This window comes from Ruditapes philippinarum, unplaced genomic scaffold, assembly GCF_026571515.1.
Source record: "Ruditapes philippinarum isolate M1 unplaced genomic scaffold, ASM2657151v2 ctg351_1_1_1_1, whole genome shotgun sequence".
Classification (NCBI taxonomy): Eukaryota; Metazoa; Mollusca; class Bivalvia; order Venerida; family Veneridae; genus Ruditapes; species Ruditapes philippinarum.
In genome coordinates this window covers 575,038-590,178 of record NW_026864352.1, presented here as the reverse complement: position 1 = coordinate 590,178, position 15,141 = coordinate 575,038, and the positions used below count along the sequence as shown (strand labels likewise).

The following is a 15,141-nucleotide window of genomic DNA, read 5'->3' as shown; positions in this document are numbered from 1 at the left end:
AGTTTTCGATTTGATATTGATTTTCTTCAAATTAAAAACAAATAAGACGGAAACTAATGATACAGGACGTGAGAACATTGAGCGTCATCTTGTAAGTGTTTCACCGGATATGATAATGATGAGACTATAAACACTTTAGATATATTTTTGAACAAACAATAAGATGATTCAGTAATTGTGATAATAAAGTTGGTCTGTCTGTAAATTTGAATTTTCATCTATATAGCTTTAACAGGTTTTTATGATTAAATTCTTTCTATAAATTATGGAACGTTGGGGTGTCATAGGGTTTGCTTTGGTGTGTATTGCAATACGTACGGGTAAGATTTTTTTTTTAATTTTATCAAAAGCATGCTTGCATGATTTTTAAAGATATTTTAAAGATACTTTTATTTTGTTTGTCAGTATAATAACTTTCAATGCAATTACATGTATATGCACTCGAATTGAACATTAAACTTTACATACGATTGTTTAATTGACTTCCCCACTCTAAGATGTGTGTTCGGTTGAACTTAAGCTATTACTTTAGATTTAGTCCTCCAGACTGATAAAGTATATTTGACATGTAACACCATACGTATGCACATACAGTCACATGCAAACCTATGGAAAGCCATGGCTGTCTGATATTGTTCTTTTTCAATTTATGTAACCATTTGGATAATATATGAGTGCATTTCGACTATATATGAATTGAAAATACCTTCTTATTTAACCGGAATCCATTATATTAATCCACAGTTACAATATATGAAACCATACTGTCAGTGTATGAAACCGAGTTAGCAATATATAAGTTGATTTTCTCAATATATGATTCCAATTCTTCAATATATGGTACCAAAGTTGCCATGTATGGAACCAGATGTCCTTATATGAAACCAAATTATCAATATATTAATTCATTTTTACAATATATGAAACCATTTTATCAATTTATGGAACCAAAGTAGCAATATATGAGTTGGTTATACCAATTATTCAATATATGGAACCAAAGTAGCAATGTATGGAACCAGGTGTCCTTATATGAAACCATATTATCAATATATTAATTCATTTTTACAATACATGAAACCATTTTATCAATGTATGGAACCAAAGTAGCAATATATGAGTTGGTTATTACAATATATGAGACCAATAATTCAATATATGGAACCAAAGTAACAATGTATGGAACCAGGTGTCCTTATATGAAACCAAATTATCAATATATTAATTCATTTTTACAATATATGAAACCATTTAATCAATGTATGGAACCAAAGTAGCAATATATGAGTTGGTTATTACAACATATGAGACCAATAATTCAATATATGGAACCAAAGAAACAATGTATGGAACCAGATGCCCTTATATGAAACCGAATTATCAATATATTAATTCATTTTTACAATATATGAAACCATTTTATCAATGTATGGAGCCGAAGTATCAATATATAAGTTGATTATCACATTACATGATGCCAGATCTTCAATATATGGATCCAAGTAAGTCATGTATGGAACCAGATGCCATTATATGAAACCGAATTATTAATATATTAAATCAATTTTACAATATATGAAACCAGTTTATCAATATATGTAACCGCAGTAGCAATATATAAGTTGATTTTCACATTATATGATACCAGTTCTTCAATATATGATACCAAAGTAGCAATATATTGAACCAAAATGTCATTATATTGACGGGACTTTTTTTAAAGGCTGTATTCTATCCTTGCACCGGTATTACAGTTTCGCTCCAATATTCCTTGTTTAAAGAACAGCGAACAGCGTGCTTCACTGACTGCATACTGCACATTTTCTGAATAAGAAAATATTTGAATTTAACGTCACATTCACTTAAAATGAGCTGGGCAGGCAAAACTTATCGTTATATATGTACGAGTTGTATGTCATACTTTAAGCTACTGAGTCGTACAAAAACAAAAACATATTTAAAAAATAAGTTCATCGCGACCTTTACCTTTGATAAAAAATGGGCAGGGCCAGTAGGACACATTAAGGTTAATCTACTCACAAAGTTTAAAAAATAATCAGCCAAATGATAATTGATTTCATGAAAAACTGTATGCATTGTAATAACAGAACCCAATGACCTCGGCCTTTGACTAGTTGACTTGAAAATATGCTATTTTGGTTCCATAAAATGTAACTTCAACTTATATACTGCTACTTTGGTTCCATACATTAATAAAATGGTTTTATATATTGTAAAAATGAAATAATATATATTGATAATTCGGTTTCATATAAGGACATCTGGTTCCATATATGGCTATTTTGGTACCATATATTGAAGAACTGTTATCATATAAAGTGATAATCAAGTGATATGTTGCTACTTTGGTTCCATACATTGATAAATTGGTTTCATAAATTGTAAAAATGAATTAATATATTGAAAATTAGGTTTCATATCAGGACATCTGGTTCCATATATGGCTACTTTGGTACCATATATTGAAGAATTGGTATCATATATAATGTATTAACCAACTAATATATTTCTACTTTGGTTTCATAAATTGATACATTGGTTTCATATATTGAAAAAATGAATTAAAATATTGATAATCCGGTTTCATATAAGGACATCTGGTTCCATACATGGCTACTTTGGTACCATATATTGAAGAATTTCATATATTGAGAAAATCAACTTATATATTGCGCATAACTCGGTTTCATACACTGACAGTATGATTTCATATATTGTAACTGTGGATTAATACAATGGATTCCGGTTAAATAAGAAGGTGTTTTCAATTCATATATAGTCGAAGTGAACTTATATATTATCCAAATGGTTACATAAATTGAAAAAGAACAATATCAGACAGCCATAGCTTTCCATACAAACCGGTACATTTTGTACATCTGATATTCCAATGTTACAATATATAAATTCATGCTTAGAGTCGCTATTTTACTCGTATTGTTTCATTCTAGCATAGTAAGATGTGGTAGATATAACGTAGCCTTGTGCGTGTCCGTTCCTTTGTTAATTAGCTATGATAATTGTTGAAATATTTTTTTAGATAGATGAAATATTTCAGAGCTTGTGTGGTGAGTTTTGATCAGAATATCAATATGAGCCCAACTATATGTTTTTCAATGGTCAAAGATCTTGATGTTGAGCGGTCTGTTTATAATAAAGCACGGTATGTCGTTCATATGTGTAATTAATACTCGGGTCTACGGCCTTCGTGATTATATTACTGCGCATCTGAACTCCATACCGTGCTTTATTATAACACAATCACTGAAAATCAAGATGTATTTTCTAATTTCAAAATGATCATGCGCAAATGTTTAAGTAATAATATCCATTCAATAGTGCTAGAAACATGTATGTATATATATCCTATGTCCGGTGTAAAAAATAAATCACATAAGAGGTTACAATGAAATATAGTAAAATAGAGAGAAATAAGAATGTCTAAAGAAAGCCGAACGGCAAAATTGAAAATGTTGCAGGCTCGGTTTGATTGAGCCTGTTCATGGACGGTACTGTCAAGTGCAAACTACCGTCCACGCCCCCTAGCACCGCCTTAAGTAGAATTCAACATTTAACACGAAAATGGTGAAATTTTGAATTTAGAAACATCCACAGATGCGTAAATATAGTAAGGCATATATAATAATAAGCATCTGTTGCTTTAATTAGCGTTGTTCTTTTAATTGTGGCATGTATTTTGGGAGAAGAGATATGAATTTTGCACCATATTTTAGTTGGTTTAGCAATGCTATACGGCCGAGTTTAAAATTTGAGCTGGAAAACGTTTTCCCCACACTTTACTGTTTTACGAACACCTATAGTGTGTCTGGCAGGACGAACGAACGAACAATGGCAATGTTTTTATATATCTATACCATACCCCCTTTTAAATGAATATGCATGCATATAAATTAATATTTTATACCGCTGTATATTGTATACGAGCTTGCGGTACATATATAAACAGCTAGATTATCTATGGGTTGAGAATGCAACAGTTTCCGTTCAATAAGAGACCTTTGTTCCGAATACACTTAAATGATTTTTCAATTATTACATTATAATATCTTGCTTCGAAGCGGGACACATCTGATTAGATAGTAGCTATCCATTTTTCCGGATAAAATATTACAGTAGTGGTAAAACCCCCTTTTACCACTACTAAAATTAAACAAAACATTCTTAGATATGAACAGCTTTCCTGGTATCAGTATGATTCGCAATCGCATCTTGCTCGACCCTTTCCGCAAAACTTCTGATATTTAGCGAATCAGGCATACAGCTTGTCACTCATTGTCAGTCTTTCGGAGACATTCAGCAGACGAGAAGCACTGTTGCATAGTCAGATTCAAAGAGAGATTGATATGTTTACATGATGTTGTCAACACTATGAACCTATCTGGGGATCAGTTCAGTGATTGGTGAAGTTGTTGGTGGTGTTGTTAACGATTACAATGGTTATGAAGTTGCCGTATATGATGCAGTAATTATACATGTGATATTGGTGGTTATTTCATACATTGAAGTTGTTGATTTTGATGATGATGTTGTTAATGATGATGATGATGTTGTTGTTGTTGTTGATGAGGATGATGATGATAATGATGATGATGATGATAGTAGGTATTGATAGATGGCTAATATGAACAGACATATAGTCTTATTGGTCACTATATAATATGCTGTTCCTTGCAGAGACATGACTATAGTTATATTTGCATACATGAAGATAAATGTTAGATATTTATAAATAACTTAAAGTTGAAATGCCGTTGTATATTTGAATGAAAAATCGTGCTTCCTATGCACCAAGGACATTGATAGTAACAGTTGTAGAAATTACGTTTTAAAAGTGTAATAATTTCAATTTGTTCCGTTAGATTTAAAATTGCCTTATTCAATTTGCCTAAATATACGAAGATTATTTATTTATCTAGAAAGAGAAAAAAGCTAACTGCTAATTTTACACATTGTATCTTGTTAAATTGTTGCATACAAAAACTGCTGTCCCCATCTGTTCCTTATATTATTTATTGCCATTATAGCGATAGTCATTCTCTTTAATTAAATACGAGGTATGATCAAAAAATTCTCGGCCCGATATACTTCTAGCCACTACACTGACATTTACTCACGATACGCCGATCTTATTGAAGATTACTGACCGAGTTAAACGCGGTTTTACACAGATTAAGTAACATAAAACACACATTGATCGGTAGAGGGGTATGTCATTTAGACCAAATGGAGAAAGAAAGTTGAAATCAGAGCCGTCATTAAGAAAGGACATACCCAAAGGAAATCCATGAAGACTTCATGGAAACACGTGGGAAGGAGTCCCCTTCCTATGGCACTTTGAAAAATGGGCAGCTGAATTTAAGAGGGGCCGGGAGAGCATTGGAGATGATGAGCGGCCTTGGCAACCAAAAGAGGCCACCAACGATGAAATTGCCGAAGCTGTGCACGACCTGGTCATGTGCGACAGAAAGCGAGACCTGCGAAGTATTGCTAGGGAAGTGGGTATAAGCTTTGATTCAGTTCAGAAATTCTGATTGATGTCTATGTCATGTCAAAGGTTACCGCTAGATGGGTCCTCAGACAGTTGACTGACGAACAGAAACGGACCAGGCTTGACATTTCAAGATATCTTTTTTGTCTCGCTATGAGGGTGAACCTGATTTTATCTATCGGATCGTAACTCAGGATGAAACATGGGTCCATCTATTCGATCCATAATACAAAAAATAAACAGAGCGTGTAAGGGAAGCACCCTGGCTCACACCCTCCGAAGAAAATCAAGAGGATGCCATCAGCAGTGACGATGATGGCTTCAATTTTTTTGATAGTCAGGGGATAATCATGATTGACTATCTTGAGCAAGGTCGTACTATAAACGGTACGTATTATGCAGAAGAATTGAGACATCATCTGCGTCAAGAAACCGTGGGGCAAACTGACTCAATGCGTTCTGTTCCTGTACGACAATGCGCCAGCGCACACATCCCAAGTTGCGATGGCAGCTGCAACTGACTGCGGCTTTGAAATTCTTCCTCATCCCCCATATTCTCTGGACTTGCCCCCCTCTGATTTCTATACCAGTTTCCGAAAATGAAAACTAAGCTTCGTGATAGACGTTTTGGAAGGAATGAAGGTGTCATGGAGGCGGTCAATGAGTTCTTTGAGGACCAAAATAGAGAGTTCTATTTTGAAGGTTAAACAAGTTGGAGCACATATGGGCAAAGTGTATTGATGTAGAGGGCGATAATATTGAAAAGTAAGACCATTAGTTGGGTTCTCTGACTACCGGAAGTACATCGGGTCAAGAAGTTTTTGATCAATCCTCGTATAGTTGTTTGAAAATATAATTAAAAAACCCACAGTTAGAAACAAAACTTTTTGATCATGTTGTTGCATTTATGTGACCTGATTGTAAATAAAAGTATTATTTTTGCTGTTGTTGTTGTATTCTGAATAGTTATACCAGTAAAGGTAGGTTTGTTATGTTATTTTCAGGGTCACAGTCTATTGGCAAAACTCCAAAGCTTGCAGTCGTGGGAGACAACGTGCCTCTTGAATGCACCGGTGCAGACGATAAAAGAGAGGTTTGTGGCTGATTTATTATATATTAATGGTATTATCAAGCTTTAGATTACCCAACCATGTCAATTGCCATTCAGCTCATTTTCATTTTAACATAATAGAACAAAATCTTCTTTTCTCCAATGACCAAATATCAAAAGCGAAATGCGGTGTGAATAATCTTTATCTGCTTTACTTTCATAAATAATGTGATTGTTCAATTATTGTGTATATAAAGGTTAATTGGACAAGCCCTAATGGTGACAAACTAACACATGGTGAAAAAGTGCTGACGCTTGACAATCGGTTTGAAGTGCATCACAAGTTACGGTGGTATTTGCGCATAAACAACGTGAGCATCTCAGATAGCGGCGATTATGTCTGTGTCAGCAACGGCGATCATCAACACGTGATAGAATTAGTTGTCAATGGTATTTAAAAGAATATTTTTACCATAGAATCTGATAATTTTTGAAAAGTTTTGAATCAATTTCTTCTGTTTTGCCGCAGTTTAAAGATCCTGTAACTCATTTTTTACGCTTTTATATCATAATTATGATGCTCAAATGAAGATTTATCAATATTGTAAGTTCCAAAAAGCATTAATTGTAAAGATATTGCCGAATTTACATTTCGTATAAATAAAGGGAGGTAATTAGAAATTTATTTTCGATAAAGTCTAAGCCAAATTTTTCAATAAGCAATGTTTGCATATATTTTAATGATTACTTATAATACGTTTAAACATTTTCAGTACATATTTAACATATTTTCCGATGTTTGGAGATTGTTTTAGAAAAATAGTTGTATACATACATAAAATTTCTCTTAAATGTTGTTACATCCTTAATTACAACATACAGGATCTTTAATTAATACAACCGTCTGAATTTATCTCGTTCTTTCAAAGAATTAACATATTTTGCCTAATATGGATTAAGTCATAATTATAAACGGACTTAAATTTCTGCATAACATCTTCTCACTTTATAATGTATATCCTATCTGATAAAGCTTGCTTATTGAAATCGACGTTTAAGTATTGTGACCTCTTTCAGAATCTGTGACAGATAATTTAGTGTCTACTACACAGTCAACTACTACTACACAGTCAACTACTACTACACAGTCAACTACTACTACACAGTCACCTTCTACTACACAGTCACCTACTACTACAGAGTCACTTACAACGGACCCCAGTAAATGCTCTGGTAATAAACTCTGTTATTTGGTTAGGAACAATATTTACATACAATTTGTTTTTAAAAATAAAAACAACAACAAAACAACAGAACGGAAGTTTTTTCACGGCTTAAGTCTGCATGGAAAGATAATTACAGTATGTATTTTCCAAAGGTTCAATGTAAGTCATATAAAATTATATTAATTAGTATAGCGATAGGTAGCTCCTAAGTCTGGTGTCGGCCGACAGTGAATAGCAACCTCTCCAAGGAAGTTTTTCCAATACTGATCATGTTCATTAAATTTACCCGTATTTCAGACAAACATTCAATTCATTTATAATGGCTGTAATTTATATATACAAATGGCTGTATCAGTCTTTTCAAAATTTAACTAATTTTTATTGATAATATTTATAAAACATATTTTATAAGCTTCGGATATCAAGTATTTATCATATCCGGCATTTGTCAGCACATTGTCTCTTTTTCGAAACATAATTTTAATTGATTATATCTGAATAAACATATTAAGCTACCGAAGCATATATAAGCAATATATAAAATGTCACTTCCGACTGTTAGGATATGAGTATTAGTCATATAATATTATAATTGATATATATGTAATTGTTAATATTATTCTATAACAGATTGTCTGGAATATTTAATGCTCTTATTCAGCCGTCGATATGGCGAAAATCTAACATAAAATTACAGGTTTTTGCAATCGATGACGAAGCAAAACCTATTTTATAATATTCTATTTTATATAAAGGTTCAAACTCTATTAACTTTATGTTACTTAATGACCAGTCATGACGGAAATTTTATGCCAACCATAAATAAAACAAGTTAAACATATATGTTGCATTTATTATCATTTGTTGCTTTAAAGTGACTATGTTGGAAAAATAATTCTTGTAAAATATAAATGACTTAATTATTTTATGTATTGTAAATATCTTAACCCAAAATTAAATCTCAGAATTGTTAAAACAAGTTCACTAGGTTGCATAAGATAGTCGTCATCATTGCTAGAACTTCTGAGGTAAAAATTTCATTACATAACTTAATTACTATTGCTCATACTTAAATGATTTTTTCTATCATGAAACAGATACACGACCATGTAACAATTCTGGCTCCTGTGAGAACGGCTCTTGTATCTGTCACAGCAACTTTACAGGTAAGATGATTCCTGTTAAGGGGGAGGGGGGGGGGGCGAAAAAGAATAATAAATGGAACCTACAATATTGTGCATAACAAGATTTCAGGTATTTTAAGTAGTGGCGTTTTTTAAACGGGTTTTTAATTGTTGTATTTATTGCAAGAGCAATTTTGGTTTACCCAAATTCATTTTTAGATAAGATTAAGAGCCATAGCCATTTTAATCTGTATTTCAAATTCAATCCACATGAAAATGGAGTTTGACCAAATCTTTTTTGAAAATGTTTTAGATAAGTAGACGAAATGATTTTAGTGGAACACAAATTTATAAATTAAAGAAGAGTTTGAGAAACGATTATTTTTAAATAAAATATAAAAATGAACACCTTAAACATACAAGCAAGTTTCATTTGATATATCTGATTGACTTGTTTCTATTTTACAGGACTGACTTTAAATGATTTTGGTATCTCAGTTATTGTATTCAATTAATATAGACAACAATTTTAAAACTATCACTCTTTTCTAAATGAGTTACCCTTTAATTATTACACTAACTCAAATGGATAAGTAGCTGTAAATCAATTATTTCTGTGTAACCCATGCAGGTAGTTTTTGTGAGTTATCAACAGAATGTGATGTTGGTTATTGTCAGATAAACAACACTGCAAATTGTACAAAAGAACTTATCAATGGTGAATATGTCAACCAGTGCAAATGTCTTCCTTTCTATAAAGGTATGTGCAGGTATATTACTATTATCGGTATATATTTTTTTAAATAAAAAAACGGGTAAAACAATTCCTATGTAACATCTAAGAATGATCAGAGGTCCATCCCTGAATAAAAATAATGATATAATAAATAAGTTTTGTCCATTTCAATTCTGTATAAATATGAACAAGAGCAGTAACCTATCGAGCATTTCTCATATTTTTGCATCATTTTAAACATTTTCTCCGCAATGAAGTGTCAGTTCCTCGAATATTGTATATTTCATACAGTGTTAACCCATTACTTCATGAGCAGTTTGTGAAAAATGGCTGTTTTCATTGAAAAGTCTCCCGATACAAGTTCAAACTGCTATAAAACTATAAAAACTACTTAAATACTAATCAAACTTGACACAAATGTTGACTGGACCATTGCCTTTGTAACAACATGCTCAGGTTTAAATTTTCTGTTACCATGGCAACAAGGGGACATCTCAAAATTGCCAAAAATCACTATTTTGCATTGATTTTTTCCATCAAAATTGATTTTAAAGTGCTGCAACTTCTCAATGGATTGAGATAGAGTCAAATACTTTTTAGCGTTGGATACACGTTACCTTATGATCGATCTGGGGTCATTTTTAGCCTCTCACAAAAATTTACTTGGCGATGAGGGGGACTGCCGCCCACCTTCAACCCCCCAACATCCCCCTTCTGGCAACCCCCTGATGTATCTTTTGGATGTGGGGCCGCACCGAAAAAGTGTTCACTCATTTAACAACATTTCTCAAACGAAAAACAGTCTTTTCGGCCTAAATAGGACATTTGTTCACTATTTGAGGCCTAAAAGAGGGGGGTCGAAAGTGCGTTGTTTCGCGCATATATGAGGTAAAGGGTCAAGGGAACCAACTACATGTATTATGTAAAGTATGCCTCACCCAGGACTGTTTTTTTCCGACCTTTACTAATTCTGATATGGACATCTACATAAAAACATAATTCTGTCCCACGGAAATCTCGTTGTTGTATGTAAACCTATACTAAGCTTAACTGCTACTACTCTTAAAGTAGATCGGCCTTTAATCAGCACACTTTCTGTAAGTAATTCAAATACATGTATTGATAAAACAATAAAACAAATGTATCGATTGTATATTCATACAAAACATTTATTTGTGAAACATGTCCATAGGCTCTTAGTGATAAAGTATGAATATTTATGTGATGGAATACAATAGTTTTAAACTCTAGAGATATCTATAGATTATGTAATATTAGATCATGCATCTTACATTTACCAACTATGTCTATAGAGCCCCGTCATGACAAAACCATTATAATGGGTGTGCGACCAGCATGGATCCATACCATTTCTCGTCTTGTTATATGGTTCGTAAGCGAACAGCATGGATCCGGATCAGACTGCGCGGATGCGCAGGCTGGTCTGGATCCATGTTGGTCGCAAACCCATTATGTTGGTTTTGACGCGTCTCATATGTATATTTCGTCCAGCAGGGGTACAATACTAAATATTATCAACATAAATTTCTATGATATGACAGACCTTCCAATATGTGCCAGTTCTCTTTAATAGAAAATGGTTTAAATATTAACCTTTCAGGAGCAAAGTGTGAAATTCACGATCTTTGTAAACGCGAGCCATGTGAGAACAAGGGTATGTGTACGCTAAACTATCCTGAGGAAGGCTATGAATGCGACTGTAAGTTAGTTGGTGACCCGAACAACAACTGTAAACTAAACACATTCGATGAGTGTAGCAGGCAGCCACCATATCCACCAAAAAGTTTCATAACATGTGTGGACCTGATAGGTAAGTTTTCACATCTGTTTTTCGTCTTGTGCACTGTAATTATTGATGTACTGATTTTTAGTACTACTAGTAATTGATCGTTCTGTTAAGATGAATTGTATTAATATTATTATTTTCATGTGTATGCTATCCCTCTTTATGTAATGTACGTTTATATGCTATAGCTCATATTGGCATGTGTGTATGAATTGAATTCTGAAATAAACTTTGAAACTTTAAAATATCTACATTAATGATTAACAAATAGTAAAACCGTTGTGTTGTGTGTGTGAACATTAATATATTGGGGTACACAGGAGAGAATGGTCTATAGCATACTGTGTTTATCTCTCCAGCCAAGGGAACGTAAATTCGAGCCCTAATATGGTTACATGTTTCCTCATGTGACACTATTTAATTAGTGGTCAGTTAGTGACAGGAAACTGATTTTAAGAAAAGTAAAAGTATTTACACTCGTGATAATTTACATGTTACATGCAATTAATGACTGATTTTTAGTATTGATGACAATATTTCTATATTGTGTGAGTAACGTAGTAAAGGTTTTTTGTATTTTGTATATTTTGACATAAAGTGGTAAATTACGTAGATTGAAAAGGACGTTTGCAATGTGCAAATTGCTTTCTTTGTCCACTTGAAAATATTTAACTTTTTAATACATTTTTAAAATTTTCCTAAAAATTAGCATGAATCAGCGGGAATGCAGCTTTAAACTTACTACAAGTAATACTTATCACTGCAACACGTCCGAACGTTTTTGTAAGCACATCCTTAGTTCTTCCTTAATCACAAATTTTCGACTTTTTTGTCATGCTTCGAGGACAGACAATTGACACTACTTTTGATAATTTGATATTATCGGAATGAATTTCTCGTTTGGTTCTCTACAAGTACAAAGAAGACAAATTTTGGTACTGACCTGTATATATGAAATGTTCTGTGTTCTTACTTGCACTATTATTTCAACAGAATCTCGCAGAATGTACTGCAATCCTGGATACTCAGGTTATGCTTGCAGAGATATTGTTGACGTCGGATTATTCTGTGACCGTAATGGTCCCGGGTCCTGTTCAAACGAAGGATATTGTAAGGTATAAGCATAAATATGTATGTACACTTTTATATATAGTAACAAACTAGTTTGGATTTCATAATAAGTTTTAGTCATTTATTTATTTATTGAACGTACTGCAGGTTAGTATGAAAAATTCAATACAATATACATGTATATGTAGAGGATCTCATATATTTCTTTTATTTCTTTTCCATAAAGCCCCTCTGCAATGTGGATATATGTAATGGAACAGACAACTGTAAGTTCACGGCGGACCCTTTCAATACGGATGGGTTTAAAAATAATACAGATTGTATAAGATCATTTGGTGATGGATACACTGACCATGCTTGTAATTCTGAAGAAACTTTGTTTGATGGTTTTGACGCAGTGATAAATGTACAAAAAGACTGTAGTCCATTTTTCAACACTACATGCACCATTGATTTTGGTAACACATATTGCAAACCTGGCTGTGGTACGAAGGAATGTCTTTGGGACGGCTACGACTGCGATAATGACGAGCGACCTGAAAAATCTCTGACTGGTGTAGTAGTTGTTGAACTGAAAGGCGATCTAGAACACCCAATTGAAGAGATACAGAAGAATATATCTTTGATGTTACGGTCAATGGTGAACCTTACAGAAGAAGACAACATAAACAGCACAGAGTAAGTCATCTCATCTCTAAATACTTTATATGTATAATCAGATTATGATTTTACAATTCGATGATTAAAAACTATTACACAGTTATTACAACGTTTCTCTCAATTTTCCAGCACCATCCTGTCACTTAAGATAAAGGAAGGAGAATTTACTAAGATAGAATATGCTGGGAAGTTTCTGGCTGCTGCTGTTGCTAAGCGACCAGGCTGGCTGGATCATGTGAAAATAAAAGATATTTACGGTAAGAATTAGGTCTTACTAAGAAGTACTATGCGTGTGAAACAATACTTATACACAATTCGTCACAAGTTTTTATGAATTTGTGACGAATGTGATACAATGCTTAAACAATACATAAACGTCAATATGAAACACATTATAGAAAGAGTACATGTCTGTATAAAGTTGGTAAACTTTACATATGTTTATATATATATATATATATATATATATATATATATATATATATATATATATATATATATATATATATATATATATATATATATATATATATATATATATATGGATCAAATCTGTGGTGTTAGTGTATGTGAGATATTATTTGGGTATTGTATGAAAAGAAAACATGATGAGAACTGAAAATATAAATTAAGATGCTGTTTTATTGTTTTTAAAGGCTTTGTAAACTATTTGATCGAGGGAGAAAAACATAACAGCCGCATATACAAGTAGTCCCTAACCAGTAGTTATTGGCAGTTTAACACCGGTTTTTTCTACTTTGGAGTGTTAGAATATATAATCTACATAGACGGTTAGTGTCAATTTATGAAGACATTTTCGTTTATTTTCGTACATGTTATATGACCGTGTTGTTGTAAAGTTGGTCCTTGCCTAGCGGACCAGGTTATATAAATTTTCAACAGTTTAAATTGAGCCATATAAACTGTCTGACATTTTTTAGAATACTGATGTAATATGTAAATGTAGTTCTGATTTTAACTCATACTTTATCGTTCAAGTGTGTCCGGCTGGGATGTATGGGGAAAAATGCAAAAACAACTGTAGCACTTGCCAAAAAACTGAAGAAATTTGTAAATGGCAAGATGGAGAGTGCTTATATGGTTGCCCGAAAGCCCATCGAGGACAATTTTGCGAGCCATGTGATATGTGCAAAGATGAAGGTGAAGTTTGTGACCCGATGACTGGAGAGTGTTTGCATGGCTGCAACCGCGGATACTGGGGCAATAACTGCTCGCCTTGTAGGATGTCTTGTAAGCAAGAAGGAGATGTTTGTAACAACGCTACAGGAGAATGTCTTCATGGATGTATCAGTAATGAGTTTTATACTTCATGGTGTAAAAAGTGCCCTCAAAATTGTACCGGAGGCTGCGATGATAAAGGTATGGGCATCACACTTGTCTAAATTTTACCTCCATTGTCTCTCTGTTGATTAGAAATATGCTACACTTATCCTAACATATAAAGATGATGAAATAACTTACAAAAGCTCACCTCGAAATCCGTGTGCAGTTTTTATGGCGGTTTACATTTTGATTCTTTCACTTTATACCAGTGACATTATTTCTTTTCCATTTCAGGACACTGCAACGCTTGTTCAGTTGGAACATATGGTGAAACGTGCAGTAATTCGTGTGATAAATATTGTCAAAATGAAACATGCGACCGTGTTACGGGTCTTTGTGACTGTCGATCAAATTACTTTTGGTCTTTAACGGATAAAATGTGTAACCGGTGTGGTGAAGGCTGCAGAGACATATGTGATGGAACTTCAGGTAACTGCCGATGTAAAGATGGTTACTAGGGAAAAAAATGTAATTTTATATGAAATAAAAACCCTGGAAGATAAATTTATGTCATGTAAAACCCCCGGGGAAAAAATTTTTTTTATAAAGGGGAAATGAAAACCCCAGGCCAATACGGCCCCCACTTTTTGCA

At 33.1% G+C, this 15,141-nt stretch overlaps 1 protein-coding gene across 1 annotated transcript; it reads left to right on the top strand.

The window, feature by feature from the left end:
* The first annotated feature begins 129 nt into the window (after window positions 1-129).
* On the top strand, window positions 130-15,034 carry LOC132725327 (neurogenic locus Notch protein-like). Its single transcript, XM_060710435.1, has 12 exons — window positions 130-320; window positions 6,535-6,623; window positions 6,839-7,031; window positions 7,659-7,814; window positions 8,905-8,973; window positions 9,563-9,691; window positions 11,289-11,498; window positions 12,468-12,589; window positions 12,772-13,223; window positions 13,335-13,462; window positions 14,205-14,585; window positions 14,784-15,034. Exons 1-12 carry the CDS (start codon window positions 266-268, stop codon window positions 15,005-15,007), a joined length of 2,208 nt encoding a protein of 735 aa, XP_060566418.1. The 5' UTR covers window positions 130-265; the 3' UTR covers window positions 15,008-15,034.
* The last annotated feature ends 107 nt before the right edge of the window (window positions 15,035-15,141 follow it).

Coding starts and splice junctions, on each gene's coding strand:
- LOC132725327 (XM_060710435.1), top strand. CDS start 266: ATGGAACGTTGGGGTGTCATAGGGTTTGCTTTGGTGTGTATTGCAATA. Junction 6,624..6,838: donor GTGCAGACGATAAAAGAGAG/GTTTGTGGCTGA, acceptor GTGTATATAAAG/GTTAATTGGACAAGCCCTAA. Junction 12,590..12,771: donor CAAACGAAGGATATTGTAAG/GTATAAGCATAA, acceptor TTTTCCATAAAG/CCCCTCTGCAATGTGGATAT.